This window comes from Cavia porcellus, unplaced genomic scaffold (genome assembly GCF_034190915.1).
Source record: "Cavia porcellus strain 051 isolate PalLab524CR breed Dunkin Hartley unplaced genomic scaffold, mCavPor4.1 scaffold_17, whole genome shotgun sequence".
Taxonomy (NCBI): Eukaryota; Metazoa; Chordata; class Mammalia; order Rodentia; family Caviidae; genus Cavia; species Cavia porcellus.
Window position 1 is genome coordinate 43,668,116 of NW_026947500.1, and position 23,058 is coordinate 43,691,173.

General features: G+C 49.4%; 2 protein-coding genes across 8 annotated transcripts in view; one reads left to right on the forward strand and one right to left on the reverse strand.

The window, feature by feature from the left end:
* Positions 1-10,778, forward strand: part of Ddb2 (damage specific DNA binding protein 2) — a 25,919-nt gene extending 15,141 nt beyond the window's left edge. For 2 of the 7 annotated variants that reach the window (XM_023563031.2, XM_003465146.5), the window contains exons 4-10: positions 6,711-6,856; positions 7,862-7,961; positions 8,047-8,224; positions 8,518-8,660; positions 9,790-9,954; positions 10,085-10,130; positions 10,429-10,778. In XM_023563031.2, coding sequence (XP_023418799.1) covers positions 6,711-6,856; positions 7,862-7,961; positions 8,047-8,224; positions 8,518-8,660; positions 9,790-9,954; positions 10,085-10,130; positions 10,429-10,472 — 822 coding nt within the window. In that variant the 3' untranslated portion in view covers positions 10,473-10,778. Of the gene's footprint in view, positions 1-6,710; positions 6,857-7,861; positions 7,962-8,046; positions 8,225-8,517; positions 9,955-10,043; positions 10,131-10,428 lie in introns of those variants that run through there. The other 5 variants (XR_002790055.2, XR_010040224.1, XR_010040225.1 and 2 more) reach the window with 5 other exon arrangements.
* A 79-nt stretch (positions 10,779-10,857) lies between these two features.
* On the reverse strand, positions 10,858-18,318 carry Acp2 (acid phosphatase 2, lysosomal). Its single transcript, XM_003465215.5, has 11 exons — positions 18,144-18,318; positions 17,516-17,611; positions 17,009-17,095; positions 15,990-16,142; positions 15,790-15,888; positions 15,626-15,715; positions 15,060-15,192; positions 13,908-13,990; positions 13,708-13,814; positions 13,442-13,617; positions 10,858-11,705 (listed from the first exon to the last, which is right to left on the reverse strand). Exons 1-11 carry the CDS (start codon positions 18,294-18,296, stop codon positions 11,572-11,574), a joined length of 1,311 nt encoding a protein of 436 aa, XP_003465263.2. The 5' UTR covers positions 18,297-18,318; the 3' UTR covers positions 10,858-11,571.
* Between the last annotated feature and the right edge of the window lie 4,740 nt (positions 18,319-23,058).

Sequence of the window (23,058 nt, forward strand, 5' to 3'; positions counted from 1 at the left end):
TTACATCTCTGACCTCATTTTGTCCATCCTTACTTCCGGTGCTTTAGCCACACCAGCTGTTTCTATCCCTGGAACTGGGACTGTGTCTTACTGTTCCCTTTGAGCAGAGAACCCTTTCGTGTTACTGTCTTACCTCTTCAGGTCTACCCTGCTTCTCCCACTCAAGAGGAAGCCCCCACCCGCCCAACCATTCCCTCGGTGGGCATCTGCCCTGCCCTCAAATGTGTATTAGAGTCTGAAATATTATCTTTTTCTCTGCATCTCTGCTCACTAGAAAGTAGGTGCCTCTGTCATGGCAGCACTCAGGCACTGAGGCAGGAGGATCACTGTGAGTTTGAGACCAGTCTGGGCTACCCAGGGAGTTCAAGGCCAGCCTGAACTACATAGCAATGCTACTGGCTCTACCCACACACACACATGCACGCATGCACACACACAAACAAGGGAGTAGCCAGTAGCCAGCCTGGGCTACATAGAGAGATCCTGTCTCAAAGAAAAAAAAAAGAACTGCTAGAAGCCAGAGGAAATGAGGCTTGGTAAGGACAGAGGTTGTAGCTTTCTTTCTCCTCTGACCAGATAGCTAGATTAACAGGCAGGTGACCACCATCAAGGGAGCTTTGAATAGAAATCAGAGCCCAGGGCTCAGGCAGTGACTGAGGACATAGAAGAGAAAATTTTAGTTAAGACTGGAGGTGGTAAGCAGTATTCTAGGGGAAGAACCTGAATAAAGGGGAATATGTACTGCTTTGACCTTGCACAAGACTGAGGCTTCTATCTCCTTGTTATTTATTTATTTATTTGTATTTTTGAGACAGGGTCTTCCTATGCAGTTCAAGCTTGCCAAAAACTCACTCTGTAGCCCAGACTGACCTCAAACTCATGGTGATCCTCCTGCCTCAGCCTCCCAAGTGCTGGGATGACAGGTGTGCACCACCACCCAGCTTGTCTCTTTAAGTCATCTGACATTGGTTCTGACCTTTTTATCTTTCAGGCCCCTTATTTGGGAAATATGTATTACATTTTCAAAATTAATATAGATTCGTTTTATTTTTATACATTTATTTTCATAAAAATTCAGACTATAAAAGTTTTAAGTGTCATCTAAAATTTCCATTTTCAGCATCTTTCTGCACGTGCACACCCATTCTTCCAGTCCAAGCAGTCAAAATATTTTCTCATAGGCTCTGTTGTGGCCTAGTTATTATGTCAAATATTCTAGTTTAATCATATTATACCAGAGAATGGCCATTTAAAACTAGTCCATAATTTCCTTCTTTTTTTTTTTTTTTTCAGTGCCTTTGGTTGTGGTATCAGGGAAATGCTGTCCTCAAAAAATGAGTTGCAAAAAAAAAATGAATTGGAAAGTATTCCCTCTGTTTCTGTTTTCTGGAAGAATTTATGTAGAATTAGGATATTTTTTTTCCTTGAGATAGGGTCTTGATATATAGTTTAGGCTGATCTTAAACTTACTGTGTAGCCCAGGCTGGCCTCAAACTCATAGGGATCCTCCTGTCTCAGCTTCCCTAGGAGTACTGGTATGTGCTACCATGTCTGGCCTAGGATTCTTTCTTAAATTTTTTTGTAGAATTCCATAGTAAAGTTATTTGGACATGAGATTTTTTTTCCCTTTTTTTAAAAAAAATATTTTTGCCTGGCATGGTGGCACACACCTGTAACCCCAGCCTTGGGGAGGCTGAGGCAGAAAGATCACCACGAGTTCAGTGCCAGACTACCCTACATAATAAGTTCAGTGTCAACCTAAGCTACCTAATGAGACCTTGTCTCAAAACAGAACAACAAGAAAATTATTTCTTGGTTGGGCGTGGTGATACATACTGTAACCCCAGTACTCTGGGAAACTGAGACAAGAGGATCAGAAGGTCAAGCCTACCTTATAGAACTTAGTGACTTAGTGAGACCCTGTCTCAAAAGAAAGGCCTGGGGATATAGCTCAGGGTAAAGGCCCTGGGTTCAGTTCCCAAACCACCAAAACAAAACAAAACCAAATTTTCATCCTGGACCGTGACAGTACATACTGTTCTGAGGATTTCTCAATTTATTTGTGTTTGTTTCCTCTGGTTTTGAGTAGTTCTTCGCCCCTATGTGCACATCAGCACTCAGTTGAAGATAAGAGGGGATCCTTGGGGTCTCCCAGGCTCCATCTGTACCTCCTCCTTGCATACCCACTGCCAAGTGGGTGTCCTGTGTGTGCAGCTGGCTGAGGACTCGGGTCCCGCCTCCTGAGCTGTAGTGTGCAGAGCTACTTCCAGCAGTCACGTGCTCAGTTGCAGGGTGCCCTTTTTTTTCCCTCCAGTTCTGTGCTGCCTGTTGTCTTCATATATTCTATCCACTTTTCCCCAAAAGGCAGGAGGGACCAGAAGCAGAAATCCACATATATTAGTGTTAATAGTTTATCTGAGGATTTTTTTTTCCTACCATAGCCAAGCAAAGCAGTCTAGTCCCAGCCACTCAGAAGGCTGAGGCAGGAGGATCCCAAGGTCAAGGATGCCTATGGGCAATTTAGTGAAGGCTGTCTCAAAATAAATACAAGAGCCCAGGATGTAATTCAGTGGCAGAGCACTGTTGAGTCTGATCTCCAGTGCTATACACAACTCACACTCAGATTGCTCTACAACCTTGTTATCTGCAAATAGTGAGCATTTGATTTCTTTCCATATCATTCCTCTACTTTTTTTTTTTTTTCCTTTTTATCGGTACCGGGGATCGAACTCACGACTGCCTGCTTTCAAGGCAGGCGCTTATGCCACTGAGCTAAACCCCCAGCCCCTCATTCCTCTACTTACTCCATTGGCAAAAACCTTTAGTACATTGCTGACTAGTGACAGTGACTGCAGCCCACATCCTTTTCTCATTATTATTATTTGTGTGGCGGGGGTGGGGGAGGATTGCTGAGGATTGAACCCCAGGGCCCTGTGCATACAAGGCAAGAACTGTACCACTGAACCACATTCCTAGCCCTCCCCCTTTTTTTTTTTTTTTTGAGATGTTTTCCCTATGTAGTTCAGGCTGGCCTCAAACACACAACAATCCTCCTGCTTCAACTCCCTGTAAACAGCATCTACATAGTGAGACCTAGTTTCAAAAACCTCCTTTATTTTTTTATTATTATGAGGATTGAACCCAAAGTGAATGTCAGGTAGGTGCTCTACCATGCGGCCATATATTAACTGTTTCTGACACAGATCTTGCTAAACTATCTCAGGCTGGGCTCTAACTTGTGATCCTCCTGCCTCAGCCTCCCAAGTACTTGTGATTACAGGTGCATACCACTATACATGGCCCATTTCCACCATTTCTAAGTGTACAGTTTAGGAATGTGGTCTGTATTTACATTGTTATGCCTGTCTTCTGAGGGGGTTTCTCTTTGTGTTGCTCAGACTGGTCTGCAGTTCCTTGGCGCACCAGCCAGTCCTCCCACCTCAGCCTCCTGAGCAGCTGAGGCACTGCCTTATTCACATTGTTAGCATCTAGAACTCTTCATATTTAAAACTGAAACTCAGTACCCACTGAATAAGTCTCTGTTTCATCCCCACCAACCCCGGCAACCACAGTCTACTTTCAGTTTCCATGAATGTGGCTGCTTTAGATGACATCCTGCAGAGTTGGGATCATATATTATTTATTTGGTGTGGCTGGCTTATTTCCTCTCATATCCTAAGGTTCATCCATGTTGTTCTGTGTGATGGAATTTTCTTCTAAGACTGAGTAATATTGCATTGTGTGTGTGCACATTTTGTTATTCTGTTCACTCACCAGTGAAAGAAAGCAATTTGAGTGGCTTCCATTATTTGGCTCCCGTGAACACAGATGTGCATCTAGCTCTTTGACTTCTGTCTGAGGTCCTGCTGGATATTGAGGCACAGAAGTGGGTTGTTATGTGAGCTGCTAATTCTGATGTCAGTGTTTTGAGGAACCCCAATGCTGTTCTCCACAATGGCTGTATACAGCAGTTTCCCGCTTCTCCTATCTTCACCAATGTGGTTATTTTCTAGGTGTGTTTTGTTTTGTTTTCAGTACTGGGAGTTGCATTTGGGGCTTTTGCACTAAGCTACATCCCCAGCTCTTTTTTATTCTGAGACAAGATCTAATTAAATCACTGAGGTTGCCCTTGAATTTATGATCCTCCTGCTTCTGCCACACACAGCCTTTGTTATAGCTGAAATTGTAGACACGCAACATTATACCTTGCTTTTTGCTTGCTGATTTTAGTTAATTTTATCTTTCTGCCCATCTTCAGTCTATTTATCCACCCATCTATCCACCTACCCACCATCCATTCCTCCATTTATTTGAGACCTGTGTAGTTTAGGTAGGCCTTAAACTCAACTATGTAGCCCAGGCTGGTCTTGAACTTGAGGTGGCCCTTTTGCCTCAGCCTTCCAAATGCTGGGATAACAGGCATGTTTCAGCATGCCTGGCTTGTTTGTTTGTTGTAATACTGGTTGTCAGAAGGAGTATGAGGTGACCTCACTATAGTTTCACTTCTTTTTTACTAATGAGTGATAGCATCTTTTCATATGCTTAGTGACCATTTGCGTGTCTTTTTTTTAAATTGGGAATCAAACTCAGGACCTTACATTTGTCATGTAGGCACTGTGCCACTTAGCTATATCTCTGGCCCATATTCTTTTTTTGAGAAATGCATATTCAAGTCCTTTGCGTATTTCTTTTCTTTCTTTCTTTTTTCTTTTTCTTTTCTTTTCTTTTTTTTTTTTTTTGAGATAGGATCTCACTATGTAACAGTTCAGGCTGGTCTTGAATGCACTGTGTAACCCAGGGTAGTCTCAAACTTGTGGAAATCCTCCTGCATCAGCCTCCCGAGTGCTGAGATTATAAGCAAGCAACACCACACCTGACACTTTTCCTATTTTTTAGTTGATCTATTTGATTTGCTGTTGCTAAGTAGTAGGAATTTGAATATATATTCTGGGTGTTAGCCCCAACTTAATATTTAAACCAACTTGCCTTATTGAAATAAATCTCAATCCAACTTGGTCATAATGTACTTATGTATGGGTCATTAGATTGAATTTACTAACCTTTTGATTAGGATTTTTTTCTTTGTAGCCCAGGCTGGCCTTGAACTTGCAGCACTCTCCTGCATTAGCCTCCCAAATTGATTAGGATTTTTGCACCTTTGTTCATGTTTACAGTTGCCCACCAGTATTTGTGTGTGTGTGTGTGTGTGTGTGTGTGTGTGTGTGTATGATAATTCTTGTCAGATTTGAGTATCAAGGTGATACCTCATAAATTTGGGTATCATTCTGTTTTCTAGCTAATGGGAAGTTCAAAACATGGAAAGCTGGGTGTGGTGGTGCACACCTGTAATCCCACCACTCAGGAGGCTGAGGCAGGAGGATTTCCATAAACAAAATCTTTTATTCTTTCTGTTCCTCACCATTCTCCTCTCTTGTATTCCTGAATAGTTCAAACCAGTAGACATTAGGTGGGGTCAATGAAGACAGCTTCCATAGAGGATGGCCACAGAGGCCTTGTGGTCCTATGAGCCTATGAGCAGGGCTGGTATCAGTTCAGGGATCACAGTGGCTGCTGAGCAGCACAGTCAGGGCCTGAGCTTGAAAACAGGGTGTCCATACCAGTCTAGAGGAGGGAGGAGGGGACAGTGACATTCTGACAAGGATCAAGGAAGCCTGCTCAGCTGGCAGGCACACAGGACAAGGGTGTGGTAGCCCGTGGCACAGTTGAGTGGAGCTGGCCAGCTAGGAGGCTGAGGAAGCCAGGTGCTTGTTGTGTATGGCACCCTGTTCAGTCCAGAGTCAGAGAGCAATGGCAGAAGGAAGAATGGAGAAGGAGCCCCTGGGAATGGAAAATTCTTAAGCAGTGTCCGGCAGCTGAGAAACACCTAATAAGGCTGAGCTCTGGATATTGTCATGGGTCCCCACTTTATGTATTTATTACATTTTGAGGGGGCCATGCTAGGGTTGGAACCCAAGATTTGTGCATGCTTGGTGAGCATTCTACCACTGAGCTGCACACCCGGCCCCAGCACAAGTGTTTGCATCGCGGCTTCCTGGTGTGTCTGTAGGATGGGAAGTGACACCAGGCTCGCTCCTGCCCTCCTAAGCCAGCCATGCTTGGAGCTAGTGCTTGTCTAAAACATGTACTGTGAGAATAATAAAACTGGAAGAGAAAGGGAAGAACCGTTGATACGCACAAGGAACCTGGATGAATCTCAAGAGAAATGAAAAAAAAAAGGCAACCTCAGAAGTTTACAGCTGAGCAACAGAAGAAAAGTTGCAAACTATGTGATCCATTTCTGTGAATTCTGTAAAGGGAAAGCCACAGGGATGCTGATGGAGAACGGATCAGTTCTTTCCAAGAATTGGGAGTGAGGGAAGGGTGTGGTTCAAAGGGAGAACAGCAAAGTGTGTGTGCGTGCGTGCGTGCGTGCATGCGTGCGTGTGTGTTTTAGATAGGGTGTCACTATATAGGCACAAGCCAGCCTCAAATTTGTGGTGAGCTTCCTGCCTCTGCCTCTTAAATGCTGGGATTACAGGTGTATGCCACTGTGTTTGGCTGAGAAATAGGGGAGGGTAAGAGAACTGTTGCTAAAATTCATAGAACTATATCCCCTCATCATTATTACTGTGTGTTAAATTTTAAAAGCAGAAATAAAGAGTGCCTTGGACAGTGTCTCTGCTCACTAGCTTTTCCTCTCTTTGTGCCAGATCGGAGCTGGGGGGAGCATCATGGGGCTGAAATTCAATCTTCTCAACAGCAATCAGTTCTACGCTTGCTCCATGGAGGGAACAACAAGGCTGCAGGACTTTAGAGGCAACACCATTCGGGTTTTTGCCAGAACTGACTGTTGCAAGTGAGTAGCTTGCTTCCAAGCACCTGGGGTCAGTCTACAGAAGATCCTGGTCCGGCCTGGCACAGGGGCGGAAGGAAAGGAGACAGACACTTGCCAGCCCCCTTCAGCTGGGTTACTGCTTTGGGGAGCTGGTGTGGCAGAGCTTCGGTGCTTCCCGAAGTCATGCGCATAGTATTATAAGACCTTGATTCTCCGAGGACGAGTCCAACAGGGAGCACAGCACAAATGGGGTCCAGAGCTGGCCAGGCCTTCGGTAGGAGCTTTGGGTGTGTGGAATCGTCTTATAGGAGCAGGTGGTAGGGACATGGATGGAATCAGTCACTTTGCTGCTGTCTGGCCTGAGCTACAGTGCTGACTGGTACACACAAGTGCCAGGCCCGACTAGCTGTGACAGTCACAGGAGCTGTCAGCACAGATAACGGGCAGTCCTCCACGCATTGACACAGGGTGGAGGGCAGAAAGTCAGGGGGTTCGGAGAAACAGTGACTCAGAGCTGCCTTGGCTGGGGATCAGTGTCCCTAGTCCTGAAGAGGTTTGGAGACAGAAGCGCTTCTGGGACATGTGTGCTTTTCTCTGACTGCTCAGAAGGGGGCAGACACTGTCCAGCCAGCTGTGGGGAACTGAGTGGCACATTTCCACTTAGTTTTGTCATCTCCTTTGGGCCAAAGGGTGGAGAGGATGGGGAGAGAACATGGAGCAAGGCTTCCTTGGAATTGGGCTCCAGTGGGCAGGCTGGCCTCAGATTTGGACTTGGGCAGTCACCTGAGTGAGCTGCTTCCAGGGTCAGTCTCAGCCGGGGATGCTGGGTTGGCAGGAATGGGTACATTTCCGAGTCTCGTCACCCCTGTTCTCCTTCTCTGGATAGAGGACAAGTCTGAGAGTTCCTTGCTGGGAATCCATGGCAATTCATTTGGCAAATACCTATTTAGCGCGTGCTGTGGCTGCCACAGTGAATAAACAGACCTGTTTCCATCCCTGGAGTCTCACAGCAGTCTCTCCCTCCAGCATCTGGTTCTGCAGCTTGGATGTGTCTGCCAGTAGCCGAGTGCTGGTCACAGGGGACAATGTGGGCCACGTGATCCTGCTGAACACGGATGGCAAGGAGGTGCGTTCTCCATAGCCCAGGTCTCTTCTCCCCTCCCTAATCACAGCCTCATCCAGTCCCCTCTGAAACAGGCTCTTCTCTGCAGCTTTGGAATCTCAGGATGCACAAAAAGAAAGCAACCCACGTGGCCCTGAACCCCTGCTGTGACTGGCTGCTGGCCACAGCCTCTGTAGATCAAACAGTGAAACTCTGGGACCTGCGCCAGGTGAAAGGGAAGGACAGCTTCCTCTATTCCCTGCCACACAGCCAGCCTGTCAACTCAGGTGTGTGACACCCGACCTCATCTTTCCTGCAGACCCTGCCTGACTCATTGAGGCTGGGGGTTTTCCTCAAAGGTTAAAAGCCATAAGGTCCAGCTGCACCCCAATAGGATCTACCACGCTAATGACCTGGAACTTATGGGGCTGGGGCTGTCCCCATGCACTGCTGAATTTCTAGAATTCTTGTTCATAGCCCAGATTCCCCCTTTCCCTTCTACCCTTCCCTCCCCACTCTGTGCCAGGCAGGGTGACAGAGGCTGGGGCTCTTCTGGCTTAGGGGCTTTCTACTCTGCCAGCTTGCTTTAGCCCTGATGGAGCCCGGCTGCTGACCACTGACCAGCGCAACGAGATCCGGGTTTACTCCGCCTCGCAGTGGGACTCCCCTGTGAGCCTGATCCCGCACCCACACCGCCACTTCCAGCACCTCACCCCCATCAAGGTAAGTGAGGAGGCCGGGCCTGGTGGGGAGAGGGCAGTGAAGGTGAGCCCACCCATCGGCACAGCAGTCTGCCATCAACTCATTGGCTCCTTTTGGCCTGCGCCTGCAATTCCATTTCGAATTTTCTTAATCTAATTAGCTATTTTTCTGAGTCTTTTTGGCTCATTCCTGGCCACTTTCTGTGATCCTGACCCTCTGTCCTGTCTTCATAGTTCTGAGTTCTGGTTCCCTGTATGCACAGTACATCCACAGACTAACCTTCACCTTAGTTTGTCTTGCAGGTGTAGGTGGCTTCTAGTAAAAGAAGTAAGTCCCCTACCTCCCCAATTTGGATTTCCGTGTCCTCATTTGTAAAAGAGAATAGTAGTGTCTAACTGCTAGGGTGGTTGTGACAGTGATCAGTGCACTGAAAGCACTTGCACCATGCCTAGCACCCGGTAAGTACTCAGTACATGACATTTAGCACCTCACATCAAATCTAGTAATAAACAATACCAAGAACCCATTACCAGCTGGTGTTCTTGCTGATCAACCTATCCTTATCTCCCCTTTTCATCCAGCCAGGCTAACTTCCCATCTGTGATTTGTTAGTGACCTATTCCCAAGCCACTGCATGCACATCTCTTCCTTCCTGCTGACCATGTCTTTCGTCCCGTGGGATCTGTTAGGAAAATCCCATCCAGTTCTGTCATTCCAGTAACTGGCAGATTGGTGTGTCTGGGGTAATCTGGGGAAATGTGAGTTTTCTCTCCCATTTTAACACTACTGATTTTATACTCCACTCTGGGTTATCTGTGTGGTGTTGCTTCACAACTTAATGCCACTAGATTTTGGTTGTAGAGTTTTTGCTCTGCTGAAGAGGGATCTCTTGGGTTGTGTGTGGGCCAGGCTAATGTTAAACATTATTTGGTGTGAGCTCAGGAAATGCAAGAGGCCTAGGGGTCCTCAGGGAGGAAGCCAGCTGGGATTACGAATTTGCATCAGGGGATGACATACAGTTGAAAACTATCCTTGTAGTTTCATGGAGATCTTATCTCCATTATTATGTAGTTGGCTTGTTAGTGGCAAAACATCCTTTTGTTGTTCCTCTTAACAGGGTTCCCTTTTGACCAGCCTCTCTATCTCCTAGGCAGCGTGGCATCCTCGGTACAACCTCATTGTCGTAGGCCGGTACCCGGATCCTAATTTCAAAAGTTGTATTCCCTATGAGTCAAGGACAGTTGACATATTTGATGGAAACTCTGGGAAGCTGCTGTGTCAGCTGTATGACCCAGAATCTTCTGGTATCGTTTCGGTGAGATATAGGCCCCCTCATGATGGGAGGAAACTGGGGTTTAATCCACTTCCTGACTTGTTGGTCCTTATGTGTTCTGCCTCTACCAGTACCTGCCAGCTTCCTCACGCTGATCCTGTTGTCTCTACAGCTTAATGAGTTCAACCCCATGGGGGACACGCTGGCCTCAGCCATGGGTGAGTAGCAGCTGTACATCTTGTACCAGCCAAGCCTGACCCTGCTCTCTAAGGTTCAGTGCAGCATAAGGTCAGCTCTAACACATTTACCCCCCAGGGCAGCAGCCAGGCAAGGTGACGGGCACACAGTGGTGTGTGGCTTAGGCCCTTCGTCATCTTGCTTTGGTTTGGTGGTGACAATGCCTGGCTGCTGTGCAGTGCTAGGATTTCCTTACCAAGTGCTGGGTCCCCTGGACTAGTCCCAAGAACCAGAGCCTGGCAGTGGTAGGCCAAGTCAGACTGTCCCTCCTTCTTCCAGGTTACCATGTTCTCATCTGGAGCAAGGAGAAAGCTGGGCCATAGAAGCAAAACGAGAGCCAGTGAAGAAAGTGTGGGCCAAGCGTCAGCCTTCCACATGCGGGAAGAAGTTGTGCAAGAAGAGGCAGCTGTTTGTTAAAGGGGCAGAAGTGCCCAATGTTAGGGTAGGCGCATGGGCACCATGGCCTGGGGCACTGGCTTTTTAATGATGTGCACTTTGCTCCAAAAGCTTAGGGTGACCCAAGGCTGTATCCAGCTCGGAGCCAAGGTGGTTTTGTTTCTTCTGACATGGTGGCAGTGTTCTGGTTTGTGTGCACTACTGACATGACCAATAAAACCATACCAAACCAAGCTGTCGAGTGATCTGGTACTGCCCACGTCAGAGGGCCCCATGGGTCTCAGAGCTGAATAACAGGTGCAGAACCAGCACTTGTGATCCAAAACTTCATTTTCCGGAAATTGCTATAGCCCTGTTCAGGGCCACAGTCTAGCAGTCCAGTTCCCTAGCCCCAGGGTGGGGAAAACAGGTTCCTGATTCAGTTTGATTCACTCCCTCCCACCTCCCAATTCCCTCCCCTGCAAAGTACAAACACCCTTGTGAGCTGCTCAAGCTTAGGTGACACATCACACACTAATGGTGGCTTCTGCCGGACACAAGACAACTGGCTTGCTGGTTGTTGGGCGACCTGATTTCTTCGTAGTCAATGTTTATAGCCCATTGTTGTGCAGTTTTTCTCTCTAAAATGTGCGCTATGTAGCAAAACGATGTCCTCTTTGAGTTATTTGCCAAAACTCCAAACCAGAAGGGAGAGAGCAGGGCATGGTGGAGAAGCAAGGCAGATGGGGACTGACTCCTTTGGAGTTTTTATCCCAAGTCCTGAGTGAGATGAGCGCTTGTGTACACCTCAGGTCCTCAGGGAGGAGGGAAGAGGCAGGTCCATCAGAAGCCAGCATCCAACACAGTACTTGGTAGAAGTCAGGTAGGTGACAGGTGCTGTGGGCCATGACAGGCCCCATTGCCTGTCTGGGCTGGGGAGTCAGGGAGGCCAACCCAGCCTCCTGTCCACAGGTTGGGAGCACTGGCAGTCAAGAGCGGGGCCAGCCCACTTCCCTAGGAGGCAGCGGGAAGGGGGCTGAGTGGTTGTCAGGCGTGGTCCTCCCCGTCGGCCACATGGCGGTAGCCTGGTGGCTGGGCCTGCGTCCGGAAGAGGACAGTGAGGAGCAACACGATGAGAAGGAAAAGGATGGAGCCGCACACAGCCAAGGCCACAATCACCTCTGCACAGAGAGGGAGAGAGAGGATGTTAGGTTCACCCTGTAAGCATTAAGCTGCCACTTCATGCCAGGTGCTGCTCTGGTGACAGGACAGACAGGAGCCATGACAGTCTCTATCCTGTGGTGCCGATGCTCTGGGAGACGCGCTCCAGCACAGGCGATGGATAAGCTCAGGGAAGGCATCACCAAAGAACAGAGACTTGGTGTCACCGAGAGAGACACATAGACATCTGAGAGCAGCACGTGTAATCCCAGTACCCGGAGGCTATGGCAGGGAGAATACAGCCTGGACAACTCAGACTTAGTGAGACTCTGTCTCACCACTTGAAAAAGAAAAGGGGATACTGAGGGTATGGTTCTGCCAAGGACCTGGGTCTAAACCCTAGAACTATAAAGAAAAAACTAACAGATCTAAGAGTGTCAGGTGAGAGGTGGGGGGTTGGGAAGCAGATGCAGGAGGTCCTGGCTTGGGAATAAACTTGCCACCATCTAAGGTCACAAAAAGTCAGTGTCCTTCAGGCAAAGCAGGAGGCCCGGGAGGTCGTAGCAGAGAATCTGGGCTTCACTGTGTGTGGTGAGAAGCCATTGGGACACTGAGGAAGACAGTGCTATGGCCAAATGACATTTCTTAGAAATGACCCCTGTTGCTGGGGATTTAGCTCAGCAGCATAAGTGCCTGCCTGGCAAGTGCCACGTTGTGAGTTCGATCCCCAGTACAAAAAAAAAAAAAAAAAGAAAGAAAGAAAGAAATGACCTCTGCTGCACTGAAAGACAAGCAGGGACAAGAAGAGAATATGAGAGGACACCAGGAGGCCCTTCAGGATTCAGAGAAGAGCAAGGTCAGCTTGGACCAGGAAGGCAAGGACATGTGTTGGAAAGGCTATGATCTGCTAGTGGCTTAGATGTGGGGCAGGAGCCAGACGGTGCCTCAGGTTTTACTGAGCCACTAAGTGACAGATGCAGTGCTGACTGAACAGGGGCAGCCTCGGGGGGACTCATGTTCCATATGTCAACTCAGGCTTGCTGGACATCCACAGAGAGGCTGTGAGTCAGCAGTGGGGTACAGAAGTGACCCTCAGGGACGAGGCACGGAACTCAGAAAAACAGGCAGGGGAAAACCAAGAGACTGAGATTTTGGGTTTTATTTCTGCAGTCCTGGGAATAGAATCCAGGGCCTCGCATGTGCTCTGCCGCTGAGCTACACCCCCAGTTCCCAAGACAGTGTCTGAGCAAGGAGTGATCCATTCTGTGATGGTGCTGAAAGGTGACAGAAGCTGCTAAGAACTGGTCACTGTGATCGGGGGCTGACAGAAGACAGTAATGTCCATCTCAGGAATTGAGTAGTGAGGAAGTGAAGCTAGTGTCCAGGCAACTCCTGGGAAGAGTCTACTCCCAAAGGGATTGGAGAAACAGGAGAGCTGGAAGAATGGGTCTTAATCAGTAGGGAAGGGGACACAGATATCACAGGTCCTGTGGAAAAGAGATGGGACAGCGACAGTGGCTTCTGCCAGCAGGTGAGCTGGTGGTCTGTGATGGAGAAGGCATTCCCTTGGGTGTTCTCTCTCTCAGTGACACAGTGAGGGCATCACTTCTGGGTATGGTGTGGGCAAAAGGTGCAAAGTGGTCTTGGCAGAAGAGCTAACTGTCCAGAGAAATGGACCAAGGTGACAGTTCCCTCCAAACTTGGGGCTAGGAACTGAACGCAACCTGGAACCTGACCCACAGGCAGTGGCACTCACCTGTGTCTGCAGTACTGCTTGCCAGCTGGCACTCCTGGTGCCAGTCCTTGGGCACAACGGGCTCTGTGAGGCGAAGGAAGTCCTGCAGTGGGCACCGGTGAGGGCAGCCAGGCAAGATCAGGGGCCACGGGGTCTTCTTACTTTCATTCCGGAAGTACATCTCCACTGAGAAATTGCTGGAGTTGACAGGGTGAGACAGGCTGCGCACCATGCCAGCCACGCAGTCACGCCCCCATGCCGGCCCTGGCTCTACTAGCTCTACTTACCCACTGTCTTCCTGGTATAGCTCAAATATGTGGCAGGAGGCGTAGGGGGCTTGTGCACCACTGTAGACGTCCAGGGCCATTTGCAGAGCGACCAGGGTAGTGTCATGCTAGAAGGGAGGGGCTGCCTGTCAACACTGCCCTGCAAACCCTGGAACCACACCGAGAAGAAACCTGGCTCCCAGCTTGGGCTCCGAGCTTACCGCAGAGTAGATCAGCAGCTTAGGGAGCTGGGAGGTGGTTGTCATGAGGGTCAGGTTCTTCCGTATCTGAGCCAACAGGACTCCTGGGGCAGAAAAGTTCCTGGTGTCAGGTGCAGCAGCCATCAGTGCCTTCCAATCAACTGATGTGCTTCTTACCCTGCTACTGCTGGGTCTGACCACAGCCCAGAGGACATTTTTCTTTTCTTTTCTTTTTTTTCCTTGCATTACCGAGGATTGAACCATGGGCTTCACGCTATGCTACATCTCCAAACTTTTTTCATTTTTTTAGGAGACAAGATTTTGCTAAATCACTAAATTGCCAGGGCTGGGCTCAAGCTTTTAATCCCCCTGACTCAGCCTCCTGGTCCTGGGATTACAGAGATGCACCACCACCTCTGGCTTAGAGAATTCTAGGTTTGTGAGGACCATGTTGGAACTCCACTCCACATCCTCCTCTCTAAGAACTTTCAAATTTATAGAGGGAAGCAAAATAATACAAGTACCTATATTTAAACACAGATGTAGAAACTTGCCCCTTTATAAATAAGCCAGGAGGCCCTGGCCATGTCTGATTACTCCAGCATGGAACAGGAGGAAAACTGAAGAGTACTTTTACAACACAGTTGTGGCTCCATGCCAGGGCAGGTGCCATGCAGAACTACAGTGGGTCACACTGACAACTGGCACGCCCTTGGGTGCTCCAAAGCTGCAGCTGGAAGCTCGCACCTGCATCCCTAGCCTTCTCTGCAAATGGCCCTGTGGTTTTCCAAGGGAGGGATTTACTTAGGATGGGTGTGACTTAGGAATAAGTGGCAGAAAAACATGCAAACCTGACTGTGGTCACAGTGCCACATGGGCTGTGTCAGAACTGGGGAGACTTACGTGACTAAAGGGACAGCAAGTGGAAATGGTTTTAAGTACTGAGCACTGAACCCAGGGCTTTTGCACTGAACTACATTCCAGCCTTTTTTATTTTTCATTTTGCATCAGAATCTCAATGAGTTGCTCAGGCTGGGCCCGAATTTCCAATCCTCTTGCCTCAACTTCCCAAAGTGCTAGAATGACAGGTGTGTACCAGCACACCCATAAGAATAAGATTTCCAGTACCGCAGGGTCCTGAGGAGAGGGGTACACGGTGCCCTTGTCACTCACCCCCCTGAAGCCGGGCTTTGGCTGCCTGCTCATGGATGCCGAAGAGGAAGCGGAAGCTGAAGTCCTTTAAGCGGCTCAGGCGCTGCATGGTTTGGGGTGAGGCCCAGGGAGGCAGCAGTAGCCCATGGGTTTGCTGTATGGCGCAGTGGGCAGGTTAGTTCTTGGGCCTAGGCCAGAGCCTCTTGGGGGCCTCTCCTCCCCAGAGGGAAGGTGCCTGTGTGTGTGAGGAGGACAGGAGACAGAGGTGAGTGAGGGGCACAGGGCAGTCTTGGTGGATGGTAGCGGGTTCAGGGCACAGGGGAGGAAGCTCCAGACTGAAGAGCGAGATCAGCAGATAGGATCTGACACGGTGAGCTTGGGGCTAGTGCAGCAAGAACTGCTGACAACCAGCAAAGCAGTTCCCACTCTCGGATTCTCTTCCCCATGGGGAAGTTCCCAGGTTTCACAAACAGCTGCCCGCTGGACACCCAGGCAGACAGCAGCGCCCAATTATCAGGCTCTACCCTCTGGAGACCCGAGCCTGGCAAGGGTGAAGCGCAATCTTGCAGGCACCCTGGTGGGCTCACCTCACAGAAGAGCGTGTCATACACGTTCCACACGGTCTCTAGGGTCAGGTTGGCGAGCCCTGTCTCATTGGCCACCATGGCCAGAAATTGCTAGGGAAAAATGAATTGAGGGTCAGTCCCGGCCTGGGGAAGAAGAGGCCAGGCTCTAGCTCTCCCCTACTCACTGCATTCTGGGCACTTTCATTCTGATACTCTGCTGTCTGCCGGGTCTCATTCTGCAGCTGCTCATAACGGGGACAGGGGCCCAGGGGGAACTTTAGCAGCTGTAGACGAAAGACAGAAACAGGCAGAGAAGGAGTCAGGTGAGCAGGCCCAGGACCATAGCTGCCCACGTCATCTCCAGGGAAGGGCTGGCAGGGCTTACCCTGTCCTCAGTGAGAGGCACAGTGTGCACTGGGATGGGCTGCCAGGAGATGTTAGGATTGAAGCGTTGCGTCCCGTCAGGAGGGAAGAGTCCAGCCAGGTTGGCTTCTGCACTCATGAGTGTGCGGTCAAAGTCCGTGCTGCGCACATAAACCTGTCAAGACGGCACAGAGAGGCTCACGTGGGTATGTGTAGAGGTGTCCTTCCTCCCTGGGACCCCAGCACAGTGGAAACCTCCATGCATCAGGCCTATTCCTCTTTCCCAGGATGAGAGAATAAGGAACAGAGAGTGGCCTGTGAAAAAGGAGAAACTGAGGATAAGCAAGCTCAGACAGAGGTGAGCCTCAAGGAAACAATAACGTAGACTCTGGAGACAGCTGTGACTAAGCTCAGTAACCAGAGCTATCCATATCCCTGGTGTGGGGAGAGGACCTCAAGAGCCAGCACATTGGCCAGCCTTTCCTGCTTCTCTTTATCTTGGTCCTGCCTGACTTATCATCTGCCATTCCCATTGCACTCTAAGCTCCAGGAAGTCAGAGTGTATTTGTGTGATGCACTATTATATATGATGTACAAGCACAGTGCTTGGTCCTTTTTTTTTTTTTGTCTTTTTCCTTTTTATCAGTACTGGGGATCGAACTCATGACTGCCTGCTTGCAAGGCAGGCGCTTATGCCACTGAGCTAAATCCTCAGCCCCACAGTGCTTGGTCCTTAGTAAGCGCTCAATAAATATCTTGGATGGGAAGCCTGTCATCACAGTCAGAAAATACTTTGGCAGGCCTTTACTTAAGTCTGGGTTGGATGTTTGATCAGTTTTGCCTCTTCCCAGCTAAGCAGGGTCAGTTCAGCCTCAGGGACATCCTCTGACTCCCTTATTCTGGATACCTCTTGGATCTGGTCGTGTGGCCAAGAAAGCAGGAGAGAGTCTGAAGTGCCCAACCTCTCCTTGAGGCTCACCAAGGACAGTGGGTGATGACAAGAGACCCCATTCTTCTTGCTGCTTGACCTCCTAGCCTTACCTCTTGCCGGCGGTAAGAGGCATTTAGGAAGCCATGGTAGCGCTGCCGCAGAGCCTGGCCCAGCTCCCAGTGCTGCAGCATCCCTTCCTGTGGGCAAACCCAACATTAAGAGGGTCTGGGGCAAGGAATGGCTCTTATGCTCCCGAAGGATTTAGGCACTGTTTTTCTCTAGGTTGACCCCTGGCTGGAAGTAGCACTGGGTTAATAGGCTCTCAGAAGTTATTTGTTAAGTGGTCAGTTGTACTTAGCACTGTCCTGGGAACAGAACACAATGTAAAGCTAGAAATCTGGTCAGGGATGATGGGGGAAGTAACTCCGTAGCAGAGCATGTGCTTAGCATGCCTGAGGCCCTGGGTCCATCCTCAGCAGCACAAACAGCAACAAAATCTGGTTTAAGTTAGCACCCATGTGAGAAGTGGCTGTTTAGGGGACCCCCAAGTTCTGTAACCTGCTCCAGAGATCACTCACTGTCCAGCTTATCCTGAGAGTGGCTGGTATCAGACCCACCTTGGTTAGCTGACCAAACCCCTGGGGCCATTCCTCTTCCTGATGGGGATCCTTTGGATATGTCTTCACTGGGGATCGGTCTCCATGTCGATACAGCTGAGGAAAGAAAATGGCTTGCCTACAGATCGGAAGGGTCTCCCTCTGCCCCCTGATGGACAGGGAGCCTCACCCCTCTGGGAAGCCTTTATACTCATTGCAAAAGATCCTGCTTGAGAAAGGTCTTACCTTGGCTAAGAAATGTAACGTGAAGCCCTAGGCAAAGTGAAAGGCACAGGTGGGAAGGACTTTAAGAGGACTAAAAGCAATGCATTTGGTGGGGGAAACTGGGAAAAACGAGCACCAATGTCATCTCTTCACCTTTTAACTACATCCCTGTCCCTGGGCAGATCTAGCCCATCTGCCTTAATCTAGAACTCCTTACTCGGGTACCTGACTCCCAGAATGGCCTAAGGTCCCAAGTCGATGATGAGCCCAGCCTCTCAAACTCCCCAGGTCAGGCGTCTCTTACACCAGCTTTTCCTCCTCCTCGAGACCCCCGACCCAGCAAAAGCCCTGCCCCTCCCATCCACAAGCTGGCCTTTGCCCTTCTAGCATTGGCGAACCCTTTGGTGACTCCGTCACCCATTACCAAGGTAACAAAGCGCAGGCTCCGGGCCTGGGTGGGTGGCATCACCATCAGGTTCACGCCAAGAAGAAGCTGGAAAAGAGCCGCCCGGCTCCAACCAGACCGGCTGCCCGCCATCACCGTTGTGATCCGTGCAGCAAAGACGCCGGAACGCATCACACAGCACCTGCTGCAGCCGCCCGGACGCACTCGTGAGGACACCAAGCGGAAGTGTACTCGCCGCCATCTTTGTAAGGCAGGCGGTGAGGAACGCAGAATCGGGGAGGGAAAACGAGCAGGTTGGCGATTTGGCTGTAGCAGAGGTGTACGAAAATATAGTGCAACTTGGCGTGGCAGAGAGGGCTAGAAAACCTTGTCTTGGTAAACAGGGCCCGAGGTCCAGTTTGTGTCCTCCCGAACCAAGGTGATAGGTTCACCGGGCGGAACCACGGCAGGGAGAAAGAGCGCCCCCTCAGGCCAGGGCGTTGCTGGGCCGGGGGTGGGGCTGCCTCCCGGTCGAGGTGGAGCCTGGCTCTGACCCTGGTGTCCTGGAGAGGCTTTGTTTGGGGTGCAGAGTACAGCTAGTGAAGAACCCTTTGGACTCCCTGTGTCCTTGAAGCTGGTCCATTGTAGTCTCCTTGTTCTTCGTGCTCCTAGCAATGCTTAACTAACCTCTTTGTTTCCTTTCCCTGCGCTCCCGCCCATTGGCTGCCAAGATTCAGTTAATTAGAGCCAAGACGTCAAGCTTCTTCCCCAAGGATTTGGGTCACACAGGATGTTCAGACTTCCCAGACCCAGAGCCTGAATTCCCCAGAGAGATCTTTCATCGCACAGAAGCGATATTTTTGGGCAGGCACATACCAGCGGAAGTCAGTGCTGTTTCTGCAGAATCAGCAGTCTTGTTGGCATTTCAGGTGCAGCCAGTTTGGCCTCAGGACTTTGAGCTTGGAGTGACGCACAGTGCACAGTTTGAGAGGCTGGGCTAGAAACAAATCCACTTTACCCTATTGGCAAACAAAGCTAATCAGAACTGTTATCTTGTTCTGGGACTCCAGATTCAATTATTTGTGTGTACCTCCCAGTCTGAGCTTACTAAGTTGTCCTGAAGGAAGCTAAGGAGTGAATAGAACAGGGAGGCTGGTGACCAAGTAGTGGTTAATGTCATTAAGCATAAGCACTGTTGTGAACCATGAAAATGTTGCCCTTTCTCCTTCAGAAAAGCACACTCATAACACACACATGTAAACATACTCAACGAAATTTTGCTGTAACCCCGAGTTTCTACAAAATTCTCCATAGGTTTATAAATCAGACCTCTAAATCCCAATTTGACCTACTTCTCTCACTTTACAGATTAGGAAACAAACCCAAAGAGATGATTTGTCCAAGCTCGCAAAGGAATGGATTGAACTTGAAGTTTTCTGCCGATCTTTTCTTGGGGAGGAGATAATAACTGGGAACTGGACTCAAAACTTTTGCAGTGAGCTATATTTCTAGCTCTGGGGGTCAGAGCAGAGTCTTGCTAAATTCTCCAGGCTGGGCTCAAACTTGCAATCCTCTGGTCTCAACCTCCAACAGTGCTGGGATTATGGTGTGTGCCATCAAGCCTGGTTCATCTTTGAAATGGGCTGTTGCTCACAGACTGTCCAAATTACATTACTCAACAATACTATTTTTTGGTAGCCCCAAATAAAGAGATTTTCTGCTAAAGGAAACTTTTCACATTATTGGGATTGCATGGGGCATGACTAACTGGCCAACTATTACATATTACTGGAGTTTTTAGAGAATGTTTGTTTTCATGTGACCCTTACTCTTCTTGAAAACTAACCAGACCATTGTGTTTTCAGAATGTACATCTTTAGCTCACCAAATTTTAGCAAGTAGAACAAAACTCCTTCAAATTCATTTTTTACTTTTCTTCCTACTTGCTCAAATATGTCTATATCCTTTGTGCCTGCAAATACCCCATGTAGGAGGGATTGATGTAGCAGGTTTTATTTCAATTTTTATAGTGAGAGATGATTCCAGGACAGATGGGGATTTCAAGTAAATGGTAGGGCCTGGAGTGGAGCCTTGATACCTGGGTTCCACAGCTTTCACATATTTTCTACCAGATGATTCTATGCTCCTCACACCTTAGTTCTTCAAGATGCAAAAGAAAGATACAGATGCAAAAATAAAAACAATATATATGGATGGCACCAGTCCCAATAAATCAGTGTCTGGTTTGTGAACTAGCCCTGTACCCTAGCTTGGCAAATGAGTTAAATATTCTTCCCCTTGGGGAGACAATTTTATGTAATGGAGTGAGGTGGGGATTCATTTTGTTTAAGCATGAACTTTTTGGGTTTTTGTTTTGTTTTTCTCTTTTTTTGCTAAAGGAAATTGAACGAAGGACCTCGAACTTGCCAGGCAGGTGTGTATGCCTCTGAGCTATATCCCTGCCCCCGCTTTTTTTTGCCTTTTAGAGATAGAGTTTTGCTGTGTAATTCAGCCTGGCCTTAAACTCACTTTGTAGCCCAGGCTGGCCTCCTACCTCACCCTCCCAAATGCTGGGATTACAGCCTTGTACTACCATGCCTAGCCTGAGCTTGAGCTTTTAAATCAGTCTTATCCGTATTCAAATTTGATATTCATACCTTGCCAGTAACTATCTCCTAGGGTTTATTGTGAAGATGAAATAATCTCCATAAAGATAAATTACAAGAAAAGCCTTTATGGGACTAGGGATTTAGCTCAGCGGCATAAGCACCTGCCTTGCAAGTGTGTGGTCGTGAGTTCGATCCCCGCTACTGATAAAAAAGAAAAAGACAAAAAAAAAGAAAAGAAAAGCCTTTATTTTCTTCCTTCTGTATCATCTCTGGATATAGAGGTCTAGGAAGCAGAAATTCGTGGATTCTTCTCTGTCTTGAGGTTGGAGGTTGGGCAGAAGTCACTTGAGTTTGTACCTATCATTCTGCACCGTGACCCCACACTTTCCTCAGAATGGGGGTGAGGGAATGGGAAGCCAGTGCCTGCTCACCTTATCCTGTGGCCTGCTTCACAGGAACCACTGCTTCAGGGAAGGGTCCCAGCAGTGCAAGTGACCACGGGCTGACAAATTCTCCTAATGCTACATCCCAGGTCCCTTGCTGTCACTAGAAGCCTTTAGAGGTTGGTGTGTGTGTGTGTGTGTGACAGAGAAGGGTGGAGGGAGAGAAATGTGACTTGGGAAATTCCCAGTGGTGTTCCCAGAGATTATTTCTGGTAGGAGCCAAGGAGACATACGACAGGGACATTCTGGGCCTAACACCTGTTGGCTCTTGGCACTGTGCCATGAAGGGGTGGGGCTGGTAAAGTATGGCTTGTGGTTCCAGCTGTGGATCACCTGATGGCTGGCCCGAGCTTAGGTAGAAGCCCCAGTGGCTGGTCTCTGACCTCTCCAAAAGGACCTGGTTTTCCCATTACCCTTTCCCTCCCCTTCCTAGTAGGGGGCTCCCCAACCCTGGAGCAGGCAGCAAACACTGGCAACACCCCTTCTACCGGAGGTCAGGCTGGGCTGACTCCCAGCTTGGAGCATTTTTTCCTTGACCTACTTGTTCTGCAGCTCACTCTAGTCTGGATCAGGCAGCCCCAGCTGGGGCTTGTGTGTGACCTGCAGGAGACTGGGGGATCAATCTCAGCTCACAGGAGATACATAGCCAGGCCCCAGACCAATGTTTGTCCCAAGTCCCCCAGAACCAGGTGGCTTAGGAATGTCTGGGCAGCCAGGCAGCCTGAGCTGTGATGAGGGTGTGGGCAGACAGAGCAGTTCCAGTCTGGTGTCCCCAAGCATCCACTTTCCCAGGACAGCTGGGGCCTGCGAAAACCAGGGAAGGGACATGTGAGCGGAACAGAGAACCTTGTGCTCATGACTCAGGAATCCCCAAATCAGGGTGGGGCCCATGGGAGGGGATGGCCTTGTGAGGAGAGGGAACAAAGCAGGAGCTGGAGGCAGAAGTCTGAGATGGGGCTGTCGGAGGGGCTTTTGGGAAATGTGAAAGCGAATGCATGGGCAGATTTTGCAACAGCCCGGGCCTGCTGTCTCCCAATGTGTGTGCTGTCTCCTGCCCTACCCCAGGCTTCCTCGTCTCTCACAGTCCTCGCTGCTGCTTCAGCTTTCCCACCATGCTCCCCGCCTGTTCCTCTGTCCCACCCCTGCCCCTGGCTCTGCTCCCTCTCTCCTCTTTCCTAGTGCCCTGGTGCTCTCTCTGTCCTCCATAGCTCCCTCTGGCTGTCTGCCCTGGCCCCTGTCCTGGGCCTTAACACGGGCCCTTGGGAACTGGAGTTCACTGCAAAACAGGAAGAACCCACAAGCAGGAAACTGGGAATGGGGCAGGGAGTGAACGGCCAGCAGTAACCCCAGATCCTGCCTCCTGCATCTGAGCTGCAGCATCTTGCAGCTCTGCCTCTCCCTGCAGCCCCCTGGCCCAGCTCCTTCCATCACAGCCCTTCACTAGTCTAGTGGACTGGACGGGCAGCGAGACACAAGCGTGCTATACTCTGAGGCAGGAGGAAAGGAGCTCAGGGACTCTGGAGGGGGGGGCACATGGATCCTGATCCCAGCGTGGCCACCGTGTGTGGTCTTGGGCAGGGCCGCTGTACAAGAAGTTCTTCATCCTGCAGGCTCTGCTGTAAAGACCACAGAGGTAGTGAGGGCTGTAGGTCTCAGCGTTAGCCGTGTGCAGGGTCAAGGTGATGGGGAGACCACAGCTTGGAGTGATAGAGAGATGGAAGCTATTGCCAGCTCTTGGACACTTACTGTGTGCCACATGTGGTGTTCTGACAGGTTTGATTCTCACTGTAATCTTAATTGTTGTTACGGGTTTTTTTGTTTTGTTTTGGGGTTTTCCTTGTTTTGTTTTTTTCCTTTTTGAGCCACGGTCTCACTATGCAGTTCAGGCTGGCTTTGAGCTCA